This window comes from Pleurodeles waltl, chromosome 12 (genome assembly GCF_031143425.1).
Source record: "Pleurodeles waltl isolate 20211129_DDA chromosome 12, aPleWal1.hap1.20221129, whole genome shotgun sequence".
Classification (NCBI taxonomy): Eukaryota; Metazoa; Chordata; class Amphibia; order Caudata; family Salamandridae; genus Pleurodeles; species Pleurodeles waltl.
This window is the reverse complement of record NC_090451.1, coordinates 241882426-241900193: the sequence shown is the minus strand read 5'-3', so window position 1 is coordinate 241900193 and position 17768 is coordinate 241882426. Positions and strand designations below refer to the sequence as shown.

The following is a 17768-nucleotide window of genomic DNA, read 5'->3' as shown; positions in this document are numbered from 1 at the left end:
AAGGTTTGAGACTGTCTCTAGAAAAGCGCCTGGGAATGTAGAGTTGTTAGGTAGAGGTCTGTAAAGGAGGAGAAAGTTACAGGAGGAAGTTGGAGTAGGGTGGCATCTGGTGAGGAGGGCTTCACAACCTTGTATGTAAATGTTGTCTGTTTTACTGAGATTTATTGCCTGTTTGAATATAATAGCTAGTCCACCTCCTCTCTTGCCTATACGGTTTTGTGCGATGGTTTGATAATCCAGAGGAAGGGCTTCATGCAATACTGGGGCCATGTCATCTCCCAACCATGATTCTGTTAAGAATAGTCGTAGATGTGGTGCTTTTTTTTATTTTATTTTTTTAGATTAACCGAGCATTTATGAGCTGGCAATCTTCAAGCCTTTAGGGGAAAAAAGATTTAAAGCATGAAAAAATAATCTGCATTCCGAAGGCACAGGTTAGACAATCTGCTACGTGCTGGTATATCTCAGGACCACTGGCTGCAGGTGATGCCTTGAGCATTAACCAAGTAGAAACGAGCCAATAGTTCAAAATTCACCACATAGGTGGAGTTTCCTTCACTTGCCCCCAATGACAAGGCAAGGCACATGTAAGTGTGATAATTCACCGGAATGGATTTTGTTACTGAGAACGAGAGGGATCTGAAATAACACATCTTGGGTCGGCTTTTAATCCATATCAACACAAACTAGAGTTTATCAGATGCTAAAGTACTAGGTTACAGAAGATCTCATCCGTTACTTAATCCTTTCGATAGTCATACGAACATCAAACACAACGAAAAGAAGGATATGTTGATCAGGGTCCGAAGGCAAGCCCAGGAGAGGGTCATGATTCTGCCACTTTCAAGCAGACAAGTAAACCACTTGTTAAGTACACCTTGTTGAATCAGGCTTTAAACTACATATGAACGTTACAAATACGGTATGTGGCTCCAACTGGCTAGAGGCCTTCAAACAAGGAGCCATAATTGGTCAGCAACAGTCAAAGTGAAAATGCAAGAAAGATGTAAAACACACTCACTTTGTCAGTCAACACTACAAGGCAATTGTATGACCAGAAGCACTTATAGTGGCATATGTTTTAATCTGAGAAACACGTGCCTGAGCAGTGATCTCATCCGACGCCTTCAAAATAGCATCAAGGTAAGAACCCTTCTTGTTTACTTCACGTCCAGCCCACTGCTTGGAATTCAAACACTAAGAATGAAACAGTTTACTGTGCAGCTTGAAAGGACGACAGGCAATACCACACAATTTAAAAACGTCAGCACTCACTTTAACATGCTAATACATGCATAAAACACGTGCACATGTGCTGCATACTCAAAAATCTGTTTAGCATGTTAAAGCCAGGCCTGGTGACTTTGCCAAAATTAGCAAAAAAGATTGCTTTCTGTATAGGATGTATATTTATAAGAGATAAAGAACTGCATGTGATAAACCCTTTGAGGCAGAATGCTACAGTTAGGCCAAAGCGCAGTCAAGTCAGACTTAAAAAAATGAAAAAAAGGAGTCATATCTGCCTGAATGAGAATTTGAAGTACAGACAATTAAATTCAGTTAACACTTACTAGGACAAAAAAAAGACTACAGTTTACCCGTCAGCTTCAACCTTGGCTGGACAACAACTTTTAGCCACATCCAGTATCAAAGATGAATTCATCGACATCTGAATTAAATATTATAAATTATCCTAGAATACATATTTACTGGGGCAAAAAAGCATGCATAGTGATCCTACAGATAACTTCCGACCTGGAAACCCTAACTCACATCAAATATGTTTCATCCTTTAAAAATCCTAGGCAGCTTTGCATGTCTGAATGTTGATCTTAACGAAGAGAGGACAAAGGAACTTTCTCCTTAAGGCAAGCAAGGCTGAGCATATTAGTAATAAATGCTCTGAGACTTCTTCAACTTGTTGACACAACCTATGTGAACTTGAACGGCTTCCCCAAATTCTCATAGTTTGTAACCAATGGCTTCTGTCTGAACGAGCCCAGCAATATTCTCACAGCGTAAACCTGTCCAAAAGCATTCATACAATTCACATTGATGCTCCTCATTTTCACAAAATGTACTTGGTGACTAGTGGAGGACCAAGACCGTCCAACCGCAGTGCTTCTTCAAGTAGGTTTGTCCGCTGTATGTGTTTGATGTGTAACTTTCCCAATCCGAATGGCCACTTGGCATACCACTTACTAATGGTTCTCTACTAGGATATGTCTGAACCTCTTTCTCCATCTACTGTGTTCTGTTCCATTTTCTCTGTAAAGCATGACAATATGTTCCAAGTGCATTTGTACTATAGAAAAACAGTTATTACAAAAACAGCTAACCAAAGAGCTAACAAGATACCATAATGCAGACAAAAGACTCACTACAGCATGGTGCAATAATCACCATAATAAAAAAAAGTGTACACCTCGATTTCTGAAAAGGACATAGTATTGAACCTTGGACCAATCTTTGGAAAGAGTAGGGAAGTCTAAAGGTGTGGTGTACCAAAAAAATAAATCATATTAAAAAAAAATATATATATAAAAAAAAAACAACAACAACTACAACAAAAAAAAACCTCTATGTTCAGTGAAGGGGAGGTGCACTAAAACAATATGTATAAAATATATATATATATATATATATATATATATATATATATATATATAAAAAATGTTTTTAATCTGGAAATACATTGAGGGGAGCAGGCAGTGGTCCCTGAAACACTCTCACACCCCCAGTCGCCAGATGAGATGCACCTTTGCAAATCTGTCATCCTTTCCTTTGAAGTGTCAGCAACAGATCAATGGTTTGCAAACTGGAACTACGGTTGCAAACCACTGAAGACACTCCTCGAATTAGGAGGAGCCCATTTTATGGCCCGTAACTGCAATGTGTCATGATCGCAAAATTGTGATTGAAAAACGCACATAACACTTCTGCGTTGGCAAACCTTGTAGTTTTGCTAATGCAGATGTTTAGCACATCAGGCCAAGAGTTCATTATGACATCCATCCAGGAGGCAGATTAGTATTTTTGTTGCCAATGTCTGAGGCAGCACCAAACCTGATGCTATGCAAAAAGTGAGAGATGCTAACAAGCACTGCTACCCATTAAAGAAACTCAATCAACCATTACCTGAACATATTCTGATCAGATACACGAGTCCCAATGCTCCCGTTTGGTCTAATAAGCACAGAGATAGTTTTGGGAATGTACTTTGAGTGCAAAGACCTCAGTGACTGATATGCTCGCTGAGGTACCGGTGGAACTATGAAGAGGTAAAGAAGGTGTGTATTACATTTGATATTTTGTCCAGTACATTACTTTTTCAATATTGCTCCAAACAACCATATTCAGCATGTTATTCTCCAAAGTGGCTGGGAGGCGGAGGTAACAATAAGAAGAAAGAGGTTTTAAGAACTCGTCTACGTATCTCCCTTTTTCCTGCAGCAAGCCCATTCCATCCACCAGAAAGAATTTGGAAACAAGCCACAAGACTACATCAGACCATGTATTGAACCATCCCTCTCGGTGTCACAACCTCAAAGCCTGCGATAGACAACATTCGACAGGTGTGATCAACTTCCCCCGGCTCAGCACTTCTGGCCGACCAATGACAGGGCCCTGGTACATCAACTCAGGCATGTGGTACCACAATGGAGTTCCAGACGATGTAGAAACACTAAGGGTCTCCTGAAGATTGTTTTTTATCAAAACAAAAACAGACAAAAAAAATGTGTGTGTGTTGTTTGTCACATGACATTACATGTATCTGCTGGTAGGGTCTGAGCTGGATAAATGAAGCCATGATAAGTTAATATGCAAAACCATAGACTCTTAAGAGAGCGCAGACTTTCTCTTTCATGTCATTATAGTTTAAGGCTCAATTCCAGCGTAGAATGCAGTAGTGAGGGGTAGAGTGGTGTAGAGTATAGTGGCGGAGAGTGCAATGTTGCAGAGTAGAGTGTCAGTGCAGTGGTGTAAAGTGGCGTAGAGTGGTACGGATAGAAGTGGCGCAAAGTAAATGGCAGTGGTGTACAAAACAGTTGTTTAAAGTACATTGGCGTAGAGTGCACTGGCATAGAGTGGCATGGCGCAGAGGAGTGGCATACAACAGAGTGGTGGAGTGGCATAGAGTGCAGGGTAGACTCGAGAGGCATAGAGCGTAGTGGCGTAGAGTGGTGCAGAATGGAGTAGTGTAGCATGGTGCAGAGCAGAGTATAGTGGTGTAAAGTGCAGTGAAGCAGAGTGGAGTTATCAGAGTTGAGTGGTGTAGAGTGCAGTGGAATCCAGTGTATTGATGCAGAATGCAGTAGTACAGAGTAGAGTAGAAAATAGTGGCGGCCAGTGCAGTGTTGCACAGTAGAGTGTCAAGAGTGCAGTGGTGTAGTGAATTTGTTTAGAGTGCATTGGCATAGAGTGCATTGAAGTAGAGTGCAGTGGGGTAGAGTGGCATAGAGTGCAGTGACGGAGAATAGATTCAGAGTAGAGTACAGTGGCATAGAGTGGAGAGGTGTAACGTAGAGTGCAATGGCACAGAATTCAGTGGCGCAGACTGCAGTGACGTAAAGTAGATTGTTTCACAGTAGAGTGAAGAATGGCATAGAGTAAAGTGGTGTAGAATGCCGTGGCATAGACTAGATTAGAGTGACGTACAGTGTATTGATGTAGAGTGCAGGGGCATAGAGTTGAATGTTACAGAGTAAAGTGCACTAGCATAGAGTGCAGTGGCGTACAATGTAGTGCTGCAGAGTGGCATAGAGTGGAGGTGTGCAGACTAGATTGGTGTTGCCCAGACTGGAGTGGTATAGCGTGCAGAGCGCAGTGGTGTAGAGAGGCGTAAAGTGCATTGATATAGAGTTGAGTGGCACAGAGTAGAGAGGCGTAGTGTGAAGTAGCATAGAGTGGAGTGGCATGGAGGGGAGTGGAGAAGAGTGCAGTGTCCCGCAGTGGCATGGAGTGGTGTAAAGTGGAGTGATGCAGAGTAGGGTGCAGTGGTGTGGAGTGGTGCAGAGCAGAGTTGAATGGAGTATGCATGGTGTAGTAACACACTACCATTACAGACAAGTTTTTTATTGAAATTACCATTACATTGCTCAGACATACAGATTAGGAAAAACAAATTAGACAGTGCACAGACGAGGATGTGTGGAAATTCAATCACCTAATGCAATGGTCTGTTTTAATCATATAAGGGTATTTGTTTCCAGCACAGTTCAGAATTTCCAAAAATGCCTTTCATTTGTACTTCTAATTCTGAGATATTCTTAAGCTTATTTAAATGTTGTCACGTAATAGAAAAAACTCTTTCCCAAGCCCAGTATCCAGAAAGATTGTCACATAAATCCTCTCACTTTGAAGTCAGATAAAGAAAAGTAAACACTAAGGCCCATATTTACACTTTTCTAGCGCCACATTTGCGTCATTTTTTTTACGCAAAAGCGGCGCAAACTTACAAAATACAATTGCATTTTGTAAGCTTGACCCGCTTTTGCGTCAAAAATCGGCGCAAAAGTGGGGCTAAAAAAATATAAGTATAGGCCTAAGTTCTCACCGAAGACAGAGCCTGATATTTGACATTGTTCTTTGAAGACACAGGAAATATGATGAGATGAGAGCAAGATTTACAGGCCTGTTTACAAAAAGGGAGCACTCTGAAGGATAATGTAAATAAGGTTTAGGCAAGGGAAGGGATGAACTCAAGCTGCGTAGCTAAAACAAATAAAGCCAACAAATTGAAAGCAAAGAAATGTGAGTTACAAACCACAAAGCAAATGGCAACCAACGGGTGGAATACATTCCAAAGGAAGCTCTATGATTGTACTTAAAGTGACAGCCGTAGGATACTTTGTGGGGAAAGTCCAGTATTTTAGTACAGTCTGTATTTTGCAGAGGTTTGCCCATATCAATCACCCAGGTAGTATGACAAGAAGACCTGGAGAGGCTTCAATGTTGCAGGAAAGGTCTGTACACCCATTCTATCAATTTGCCACCTGTCCCTATGGTGTAGAGCTTCTGGTACACCTTATGTAGGGTTAGTGCTAGGTGGCAGACATGACAAGGGCATTTAATGATGGTTTAAGGTGGTCGTAAGTAAGGAGTTGACTGGGATGAAGATGGTAGTCTGCCACAAGTGTTTGGAAATTTAGTAGCTCACCGTCCAGAAACAAATCCCCCAATTTTAAAACACCTGTAGCATGCCACTGATAGAGTTGATGTGAGCACAGCCATCCTGTGCGAGTGGGAAAGCTTAGTAAAGGTAGTGCAGGAGCACAGGGTTTCTTCATGTCAGTGAGTTTTCAGGTTCTAGCAAGGCAATAGAAAGCTGTGCATGATAACCCCAGATGGTGATCTGTAGAATGGTCATCAGGAAACAATGAGCAGTGCAGTAAGCTCTCCTTAAAAGTCTTTACAGATAAACCCCATCTCATGCAGTGTAGTGGGCAGAAAGCCAGCAAGCCACCCATTGGACCTGTGCAGCGGAATAATAGCATTCTAAGTCCTGAAGACCTAATCCACCTGGAGTCACGGGTAGTTTTAGAGTGGAAAGATCTACCCAACAGCGCCCCACCAACCAAATCAGATGTGTGGCATGTCTGAAGAAGGAAAGAAGGACGAGCAGGGGAAGGTTTGCTAAATAATAGTATCATTGGGGGTAGCACACCATCCTCACTAGTGCCACATGGCCCACTACATAACGCTGAAGACACGACCAAAAAGCAAACTAGTCCCTGAGGGACTGTGACGCTTTGCCAAGATTTCCATATTGCAAATCAGTGGGATAATGGTAGATATTAAACACTAGGGGGGTCATTCTGACCCTGGCGGTCCATGACCGCCAGGGCCGGGGTGCGCGGAAGCACCGCCAACAGGCTGGCGGTGCTTCCTGGGCCATTTTGACCGCGGCGGTAAAGCCGCGGTCAGAAAAGGAGAACCGGCGGTTTCCTGACGGTTTTCCCCTGGCCCAGTGAATCCTCCATGGCGGCGCTGGGGATTCCGACCCCCTTCCCGCCATCCTGTTCCTGGCGGTTTTTACCACCAGGAACAGGATGGCGGGAACGGGTGTCATGGGGCCCCCTAACAGGGCCCCATAATGATTTTCAGTGTCTGCTTTGCAGACACTGAAAATCGCGACGGGTGCCACTGCACCCGTCGCACCCCAGCAACTCCGCCGGCTCCATTCGGAGCCGGCTTCATCGTTGCTGGTCTTTCCCACTGGGCCGGCGGGCGGCCTTTTGGCGGTCGCCCGCCGGCCCAGCGGGAAAGTCAGAATGGACGCCGCGGTCTTTTGACCGCGGTGCGGTCATTCGCCGGTGACCGCCTCCCGCCGCGGTCAGAATGACCGCCTAGGTATCAAAAGGTAACTGGTTCCCGGTTGAATCTGAGGTTGTATTGTATATAAAGGGGAAAACAGTGCCACATGTTAAACACTTATTACATTTTAAAACGTTTACATTGTGTTTGTGCAATTTACATTACAAATATTTTGAAGATTCTATGTGTACTTGACACTTAGGGATAACCCAGATCACAAGTTTGGCTTTTGCTCAATTTCAATTGCCTTGCAAGGGGTCTGGCTCCTGCTCACCCATCACAAGCACGAACAGCAGACCATTGCACCAGAAGAATTTGCCAGGGTGGGTGGGTGCTACTTGTTCAACCACTTGACAGTACATCTTCTGTTTCTCTCCTGTTTGCAGAGACAACTCCCCAGGTACGCAATATTGTTGATAGTCTTGTTGGACACATCTTGTCTGATTTTAGGAATTGTCCGACCTTGTTCTTCTCTTCCTTATTTATCCAGTTCTTAGCATCAAACCTTTGAATCAGTTGCTGTGAATCACCCCTTTGATCTCAAATTCATCCTCCTCTTTCATTATCTTTTTTGGTAGTCCGGGCTCCCAGCTCTAAGATAAATGTAGAGTCCCAGAAACTTTATTACTGTGATTCTACATACAGGTTGTAGGTACGTCACATCCTGAAAGGTGTGAGACTGTTGCACACACCATCTGCCCTGCCTCATTAAAATAAAATTAGGTTGAAAGTCCATGGGCGGTTGGAGTGAGCCAGCTATTTTTGTTCAATTTGCTCAAACTACCATAAGGTTAATTACCTTAATATTTCCCAAACTGTTAGCCAGGGGTTTTAAAATGTTCAGAAACAATCAAAATGTTGTTGTTACTTTCTCTTTAAGAAAGATTGGGGAGATTTGGGTAGGGGTGATGGCCTTGACACAGTGCTGAAGGGCACTAATTTACTTCTGAACAAGGACTTGATGCGACACCTGAATATAGCATACCAGGAGGCAATCACAAAAAGAACACAGTGAAAACATAGTGCTATGTTAAAAAAAAAGTAAATAAATGCACTGGTAACATAATGATGCATGGCCTCTCTTGGGTGTGTCTGTAAGACTGACGTTGTCCTGAATTTTGACCCTTTGTGCTGAATTTTTGTCCTGAATTTTGACCCTTTGTCCTGAATTTTTTTACAGTCCTGTCCAGCATTTACATCAATACCAGGTGGTCACCCTATCCGTAGGCCATCTTTTAGGCAGTGGCTCCTGTCCCCTGTACTCTCCTAAATGTCAGAGACCTCGCCCTTACCCCTCTCCTGCCAACTGGATCTACCCTCACTCAGCCACTCTCCCACCATTCTATGCACTCCTGCTTCTGCCCATCTACGACAAAATCCTGATCAGAGACCCTCTCCTTGTCATGCTTGTGCCTCAGACAATTTATGCTGGCAGAGGCTCCAGACCGTCTATGTTACAGACTGCAACTCTACTCCCTGAGTGTTTCTCTACCAGGGAGTGACGCCTGCCCAAAGCCCCCGATTCCATCAGTGACGTCTACTTCAAACCGGTCAGTGACAACTGGCCCAAGCTCCTCTTTGCAGCCCCTGTTGTATCCCCTACCGCCTCTCTCCCATTGCAGCCTGTTGCCAACCTCCTACACTGCCTGTGGCACCTGCATATGGACCTGTTAGTGAACCCTCAGTCAAGTGACCCCCTTCACCATTACGTCTCCATTTGGGGATCCCATCGCACGCTCCCATCCACCCTCTCGCTCCATCCCACCATACCTTAGGCTGTGCTCTCACCTTAAGGACTCGGATCCCTGGCACCTTCCTACTTGCAGCCAGTGAAGCACTAGTGCCGCAAGGCTCCGGGGATCCCGAATTGGTATCCCCCACACCCTCCATGGCCAAGTGGCCGCTCTCTGGTACGGCACCCCCTCCCGACAGCGACATTGGTGCCTCTGGAGTGCACCAGCAGCCCGACCCCGGCAACCGGCGTGAGACACCACCGTTCCCCAGCGCACGCCCGGACGCCTGACAGTTCGCAGCTCCGCCCACTCTCACGCCCCCGCTGATAACCGCGCCCCTATGGAGCTTACTTCGCCTCCCGGACACTGGAGCCCCGCCCCTCAGGCTTTAGCCCGCCTTCATGTATTTTAAACTCTGCCTCCACAAGGTGAGCCCCGCCCTTATTCTGTCGCAGGCTTCTGATAGTTTGAATTGCGCATGTCCAAATACGCAGTGGCGGTACCGCTCCCAAAGGCGTCTTGAACGCTCGTGAAAGGCGTGGCTACGACAGGGCAGCGGACATGTTAGGTGTGGTTAGGAGCCTTGAGTGCTTTACCGCTACAGGTGTATGTCCTCGGATTCTCGCTATCTGCAGGTCTAACGCCCCTTATTAACTGCGGCCATTTTAAAGTCAGCCCTTACTTAGCTACTTGTTTTTACAGTAGCACTTAACCAACACCTTACCTGATTCTTACAGACTGCAGTTGTCAGAAAGCCGTTATTGTAACAGTAAAGGTCTTACGGACGGCCGCCAAGCTTTGTCCTTGACGCTATACCTTAACCCCACCTTTTTCCCCAGAGCATGCTCCTGGCCCGCCCCGTATTGAAAGGATATTGACACTGACCTAGAAACAAAAGACAGACCTCTAGAAAGTATGATCTTCAGAAAACATGCGTATATGCACCTTTGAAACTGCGTAGTTGCTGTTTCAATAAGAACTGGAAGAAGGACCTCTAATCCGCTAAGGAAACAAACAGCAGATACAATTAATAAAAAATGTATATCCGATAAATTCACTTTTTTGATTTTTACTAACGATTACGAAGAACATCAAATTACTTGGCACTAGCATTAGAAACTACCATGGAAGAATAATTTATTTTCTTTACATTTTAAAAGGCCAGGCAAAATGAACTGTCCAGCAAGTCGTGTCACCGTTGTCCCCCGACACAATAGATCGGTAGGGGTTCAACTTCTTTATTTATTTTCTTGTTGGCCCTACACGCAGGCCGATGGTGGGCACGTCTTGCCTCTCCTGAGGGTTGGGCAGAGTCCCCCCTTTGTTGACAAAATATGCCCATTCCTCCACAGTCACCTTTGCTGGGCATGGTCTATGCTCTCCTTATGCCACTGGGCTTGCAGATGTAGCACAGAGAGAGAGACTGTCTCAGCAGTTGATCTTTGAGTCAGTCCTCATAGTTCTTCAGGCAGTCTTATGGGCTTCCTGCTCACTTTCGTTGAGCTTGAGCCTTCCTTTCCATTGTCTGTTTCTTCGCCTCCATCTTTGGTCTGGAGGGGGACCTCCTTGTGCAGAGTCACTTCAATTGGTTCTCCTGTGCCTTCGCTCAGAGATGTCTGTTCGTCTTCTAGCCATTCCTCTCCTTCTTCCTCGTCCGACGTTCTGAAGTGAGAGCGGTTTCTAGTTGCGGAGTAAGATCCTGCTACTGCCTTGTTCACCGACCCTTTGATGTTGGTTATTCTGAGAGGTTGGCTCCGGAATGGGCTGCCAGATTTTCATATTTGTCATTGGCATACAAGGACCAGGTCTCCCAGTTTTAAGCCAGATGTCATGGCATGCCATCTGGGATCAGCTTGTCGTTTCATTTTCTTCTTGGTCAGGTGTGACAATGTCATTGTGTTCCAATGGAGCCTTGGGTTTAAGTTGGGGCAGACGGGTCCTGCATGCCCTCCCTAGCACCAGTTCTGATGGGCATTTCCCTGTGGAGCTATGTGGGGTGTTGCAGTTATCCCGAAGCGCTTGGCACAGTGCTTGTCCCACAGAGATTTGCATTATCTTCGCCAGTTGGACAGCCTTCCTTATGTTACTCATGAATCTTTCCACCATGCCATTTGCTTGTGGACACAGTGGTGTTATTTTAATGTGATGTATTCCCAGGTATGCCATGAACTTGTGAAACTCTTTTCCTGAGAATGGGGGTCCATTATCTGTCTTCAGGGTCAGAGTTGCACCCCAAGCTGCAAAAACATAACCTAGAATTGGTATCATGGCAGTTGGTGATGTTGATGACACCTAGCACACTATGGGAATACAAGAACATTCATCGATGACAACCAAAAGATAGCCACTGGTGCCCAAAGGCCCATAAGTCTGCAACTAGCGTCGTCCATATGGCCTCAGTAAGGTCATACATGCATAGCTGTTCTGGCTTGTATGGCTTGCCCATTATCTCACATAGGTGGTAGTTCATGACCATTTTTACTACAGGATGATCAAGTCCCAGGAACCATACTTTCTCTCTCAGCATTTTTGTTGTTGCCACTATGCATCTATGAGACTTGTGTGCCAGTCTGACCGTCGCTTTCCGAAGCATCTTCGGTATGACTACCCTGGTGTATTTCTTCACCTCAACTCCTTCATCTACTGGGTTGTCGTTCATCACATGCATCCACCTCTGTTGTTCCATAAGTGTTTTGACTTTTTGTAGCATGTCATCAGCCATCGTTTCCTGCACCCGTTCTTGCAATGTTATTGAGGTTGGTGTGTTTTGCTGCAGCACAAAATTGATGTGTTCCTCAGCCATGGAAGATGCCTCTTTTGTCTGTGATAATGGATGTCGCGACACATAGTCTGGAGGGTTTTGCTCCTTCCCTGGTTTGTTTACTAGTTTGAAGTCTATTCCCCACCTTTCAATGCACAGTGGAAGTTTTGCATTAGAGTTGTCGTAGATGGTGACTGGTGCCTTGTGGTCTGTCATGATGGTTAATGGCTTCCCGTAAATGAACATGTGGTATTGTTTGCATGCCCAGACTACCGCTTTTCTTTCTTTCACTGACTGGGATTAATCTTGTTCTACTTCCGACAGGTCCTGAATGCATATGCAATAATGTGTCTTTGTGAGTCGCCTCCGGGCTTGTGTTGTGTGAGAATGGCTCCTAGCCCCACTGGGCTGGTGCATACAGTGAGCTCCGTGCATAGGGACACATCAAAATATGCAAGGTGGTCCACAGCGGTAACAGCCCTTCCAATGTCCTCGGAGGCCTTGTCTCATTTCGAGGTCCAGCAAAACGGCTGCCCTTGTTTACTCAGCTCACAAAATGGAGTGCTCACTGTGGCAAAGTCTTTGATGTAACGAGCAAAGTAGCTTGCCAAACCCAGAAATGACCTCACTTCTGCTATGTTCACTGGAGGCCGTGTATTGCAGTGTTTCTACCTTGCTGGATCCAGCGGCATCCCTTTCTGGGAGAAGATGTGTCCAAAGAAAATGAATGAACACAAGTGTGAGCTGGGAAAGAGAGAACTCTGTGTCAGGCCGGCTGTTTCCAACTACTTGCATACCTCCCGCAGTGCTGAGTGATGTTCATCAACAGTGCGTCCAAATACTAGGATGTCATTGCTCTAGTTTAGACAGTTTTTTACAGGCCGAGTCACTCGTCTCACCATCTCCTGAAATATTTCTGCAGGTGATGACATCCCAAAGCTTTATTGTTTATAACAAAATAGCCCCAGGTGAGTAAAAAATGTGGTGATGTAGCAGGACTGCGGATCTAGTTCTGGTTGATGGTAGCCCTTAAATAGATCGATCTTGGAAAATACAGCGGCCCCAGTGAGGCAGCTGATCATGTAATTTAGGTGAAGGCCTGGGTGTCGTTCTCTTTCGATGGCTGTGTTTGGTTGGCGCATGTCGACACAGATTCATATTTTCTGTGTGTTCTTCTTTGGCACAGCCACAATGGGGGACACCCGTGGGGTTGGTCCTTCCGCAGACTCGATGATGTCCTGTGTTAGCAGATTCTTTAGTCCTTCCTTTACCCGCAGCTGTAACTGCACAGGGACTCTGCAGCAATTTTGAGCCACTGGCTTGATCACTTGATCATGTGAAGGGTGTCTTGCATGTCCTTCAGCTTTCCAAAGCCCTTTGAGTATCGCATAGTGTTCTCGTAGGATGTTGTGACGCTCAGCCATGTGATACGTCATGGCTAGGAGGCCCATCACTTGCGCAGTGACATTGCTGAGCAGACACAGCACTGGAACATCTCCTTGTAGGATATGTACCTCTTCTCTCAGGATTGTGTCATTATACATGAGCGTCTCTGTGAATTTTCCCACATTTACTATGGGGTGTTTTGTACCCCATGTGAAAACGTCAGCAGTGGAAGGCACCAGCCAAGGCTTGTGTTTAATTTTTTCATACTCTGATGCACACATAACGTTGCATGTGGCTCCCCTGTCGAATACAAAAACCTGTTGTGTGACGCCCAACCTGCAGATTTACCATAGCTGTCTTTTTTATTTGCAGTTTGTCCACTAGTTGAATATGTTCTTGGACTGGGGCACCCATCATAAGATATAGCTGTTCATTGGCTGCCCGTGCATTGGCAGCATTGAAGTCAGTGGAAGAACTGTGAGTGCGTGCTTCCATGTGTCACTCGTGACAACTCAAGGTCATTCGTGGCCTGGCAGGTCACCTCCTCTGTGTTGAGGTGTCCGTCCATGTAGATGCTTGCAAAGTGGTCGTCCCGGTTGTATTTCTGGCATTTTGTGTCCCATGGCTGGGCAGGTGTAGACGTGCGGGTATTCCAGGCTGCAGCAATTGCACGTAAGTTTCTTGTTTTTCTTTCAGGGTCTGCAGTGGTTTGTCATGTCTGCTGTGGCTGCTGGCCATGCGGTGAGTCTGTTCTATCGTGCGTACCCTCCCATTTTCCATCTGTATGGCATGTGATGTGTCCCTGGCTTCTGACCTTGCCAAGGTCAGTATTTTCTCCAGCGTGTATGTTTCTTTCAAGATTTTTGTGTAGAATCCAGTCGAGTAGAAGCCTCCAATGATGTGCAGCCTGATGGCTGCCTCATTTTTGAATTTGTCAAATTCACAGCAGGTGACTAGTTTGCACGGGCGATTCACAAAATCATCGAGTAATTTATGAGCTTGGCATGCTGTGTTGAACGTGTAGTGTTCAAAGTCGACATTTTGCTGGGGGTTGAAACCGTCTGTAAGGCATTTTATTATGCCTTTGTACGTAGTAGTGGACTCAAGCAGGAACTTCACGATTCGGTCTTCAACGTCATTACCTACCAAGTTTAGAAACCGGTCCCTTGCCTGGTCATCCATGTAATTTTTGCAAGTAGCGCTCAGGTAACGATCAAACCGCCTGATCCATTTCTCCCAATGAGCGCCCTTCATTTGAGAGTCAGAGAGGTAAAACGGCAGAAGGTGCCTGAAAATTGCACTCGGAATTGTGCCTTCATTGCATTTGTCAGCCATGATGCTGCACTTCTTCCAGCTGCAATGTTAGACTGCGTGCTGGTGATCCGCAGCTGCTGTCACTGCTACTAATTCTTCGCCAAGGGTCTCCCTTCTGCTGATGATGTTTGTTCTCTTTATCTGTTTTTCATGCACCTCTTGCGTTTACATTGCCAAGAGGTGCTTATTACTGGCTGGAATGCAGTTTCTATGATGTGCCTGACTTTAAAATGGCCACCACAGTTTCTGGGAATCTCATTCGGCGATACGCTTGACTTAAAGATGGCTGCCACTAAGATCATAATCTCGCAGGATCTCGCATGCAGTGGAGATTACACGCGGGAGGGACGCGTGAAGCTTGACAAGGCAGGCACACTTTGGCGGTGCTTACCGCTTCTTTCCTCAGTAGCGGACATGCGTCCAGAGGCATCCAAGATCGTCTTGATGACTGGACACAATGGATCGCAGCTGGGCTTTGCTCCGATTCATCATATATAACTTTATTTCGGCTATAAGCCATAAAAGTAAACAATACAAGACATAACATGATTAAGAAGCATAGCACTTTAAAAATTTTAAGAATGTATTGACAACGTTATTTTTAAACATTTTTTGTTTTTACGAAATCTCAAAGACATATAAAAGTATTAGGTTGTTAAAATTTAACTTCAATTAATTAAAATTTTATCAAACTAATTAAATATAATCTAAAATCAGGACATTAGAAGCACATGATTATCAGAATTCTAGTTCGTGTCACCTGTGTATTTTACAAGAACCTTGCCGCTGAGTGACCAATTTTAACATTTGTCTCTGTTATCCGAGATAAAAGAAGAAAATTGCATAATTTACTTTTTTTTTTTTTTAAGAACCCTAATTAAATAGTGAGGTCATATATTTATAAAACATACAAATCGTCATTATTCTTTAAACTAAAATCCAGACCGTTTAGGTTTTAGGTTCATCCGGTTAAAAACTGATGTATTAAGTGAATATAGTCTAGAACCAATGTATTAAAATTACACATTTATAATAGTTCTTTTGTTCTTAGTAACCATGCACTTCGCAGATATCCCACCACAGAAAAAACTATTTTATCATTTGTATCAGTTGTTAGGAGTCGTAATGCCGTATTCCATTCCCTTATCCCAATAGCCCTACATAGTGGAGCAATCCACTTTTTCCTAGGTACCAAATATCTAGGGCAGAAAAACATAAAGTGCGCGAGTGACTCTTTTGTCTTTTGACAATGATGGCAGTATATTGAATTGCAGTCCTCCGGTCTCCATTGCGCTGTAAATGACTTAAGCGGAAGAGTCCCTAGTCTAAATTTAATAAATAGTGTTTTGGTATATGGAGGATTTACATTATCCATATAGGCCTCGAACTTGGGACTACATTTATGGTCTAAGAACTGCAAAGTCAGACTACCTTGATTTTTTAACCAAATTTGGGTCAAAATGCTCTCCCAGTAACACCTTTTTACACGTTCCTTTGTTCCCTTTGCCAAATTGTGGGGAGCACTCCACACCTCCTCCATTTTAAGAAATTTACACGTATCTCTGATGTATCTGAACCAAGGGATCTTTAATACGCTGTCATTTGCAAGAAATTCATCTAGTGCTTTATGGAGAATGGACCGGTCCTCTGAGGACCAAAGATTAATCCAATACATTAGGGGTCTTAATGCAATTTCATTGTGTATTTCATTTAGGGCTAAATCAAAACTTAGTGGAGTGAGAGGGGTGCTCATTGGCAACTTTAGGAAATTTCGAATAAACCGGTTTTCTACAGTGGTCAGACACCTAGAGTTGGTATGACCCCAAAGCTCGGCACCATAAATTGAGGCCGCTACTGCCACTGATTTGTAAACGGTGATGGCAGGTGTTATCTCCCCTTCACAAGTATTAGCTATTTTCTTAGCTATCACTATAGACCTTTGCCTAAGTGTTGTCAGACTCTTCTTAATCTGTGCCGACCAACGTTGGTCGTCACTTAACCTAATCCCCAAATAATCAAATTGTCTGACTCTCTCCACTGGTTGGCCTGCTATCATCATTTTCCCCCTAAATAGTTTGTGTGGGTTATAGGCCATAAACTTAGATTTTGTTGAATTAATTTCAAGTCCTCTGTTAGAGCAAAAATTATAAAAAGTGTCCAATTCATTTTGCAAGCCCATAGGTGTTCTTGAAATTAGTAAGGTGTCATCGGCGAACATTAAAATAGGGACTGGGGTTCCAGCTAATCTAGGGGCATCATGATTACAGTGTAGCAATTGGTCCACAGCACCGTTTATGTAGAGGTTAAATAGTGTTGGTGCCAAGATGCAGCCCTGCCTAACCCCTCTATTGACGGGTATGGCTTCCGTTAGGTCGCCACTATCTGACCAACGTACATGAGCGTAAGTCCCTTCATGGAGATATCTAATCAGTCTTAGTAGTTCGCTATTGGGTTGATAACTCTCCATAACTTCCCATAATGTATCCCGAGGTACCATGTCAAAAGCAGCTTTTAAGTCGATAAAAGCTACATACAGTTGACTTTTGTTGAATGACAGGTATTTCCAGCAGAGGAGGTTAAACCTAAATACCTGGTCTATTGTACTCACTCCTCTTCTGAAGCCTCCCTGGGATTCTGAGAGAATTTGGGCATCATCTATCCATGTCTGTAATCTGTTCAGCACTTGCTTAGCGAAGATTTTTTGGCTAACATCAATAAGACTGATAGGTCTATAGTTGTTAGGTTGTTCCCTTGGCCCTTTCTTATAAATAGGGACTATAACTGCTCCTTGCCATGTAGTAGGGAGTCCTCCCCCCCTCAGTATTTCGTTACTAAGTGCGTTTAGATACAATGACCACGTTGTCAGACGAGAAAGATATAAATCTCCTGGGATACCATCAAGACCAGGGGCCTTTCCCTTGCGTGTGGATTGGAGAGCCTCTGTTGTTTCTTTTATGGAGAATAAGTCCAGGTCAAATTTGGGTGGTGTTGTACTCCCCCACGTTAGGGTATTGCCAACAGGATCATTAGGTTTTAGTAGGGGTGTAATAGTGCTATTGGTATGTGGTTTTCTGTATATATTTGAAAAGTGCGTCATCCAAATTTCTGGCTGGATGACAGGGTAACTTTCCATTTCTTGAGGGCTACTCTTATCGGACACTAGTTTCCAGAATAGGTTAAGATCTTTCTCCTGGAGCGCCACAACCATCTTGTTCCAATTTCTATTCGCCCATTCTTTTTTTGCATTTTTAAGTACA

The 17768-nt window shown here is 44.4% G+C and overlaps 1 protein-coding gene across 1 annotated transcript in view; it reads right to left on the bottom strand.

Moving 5' to 3' along the window:
* PHLPP2 (PH domain and leucine rich repeat protein phosphatase 2) overlaps window positions 1-9360 on the bottom strand; it is a 624424-nt gene extending 615064 nt beyond the window's left edge. Inside the window, exon 1 of the mRNA XM_069217328.1 lies at window positions 9106-9360. Coding sequence (XP_069073429.1) covers window positions 9106-9255 — 150 coding nt within the window. The 5' untranslated portion in view covers window positions 9256-9360. The remainder of the gene's footprint in view (window positions 1-9105) is intronic.
* Between the last annotated feature and the right edge of the window lie 8408 nt (window positions 9361-17768).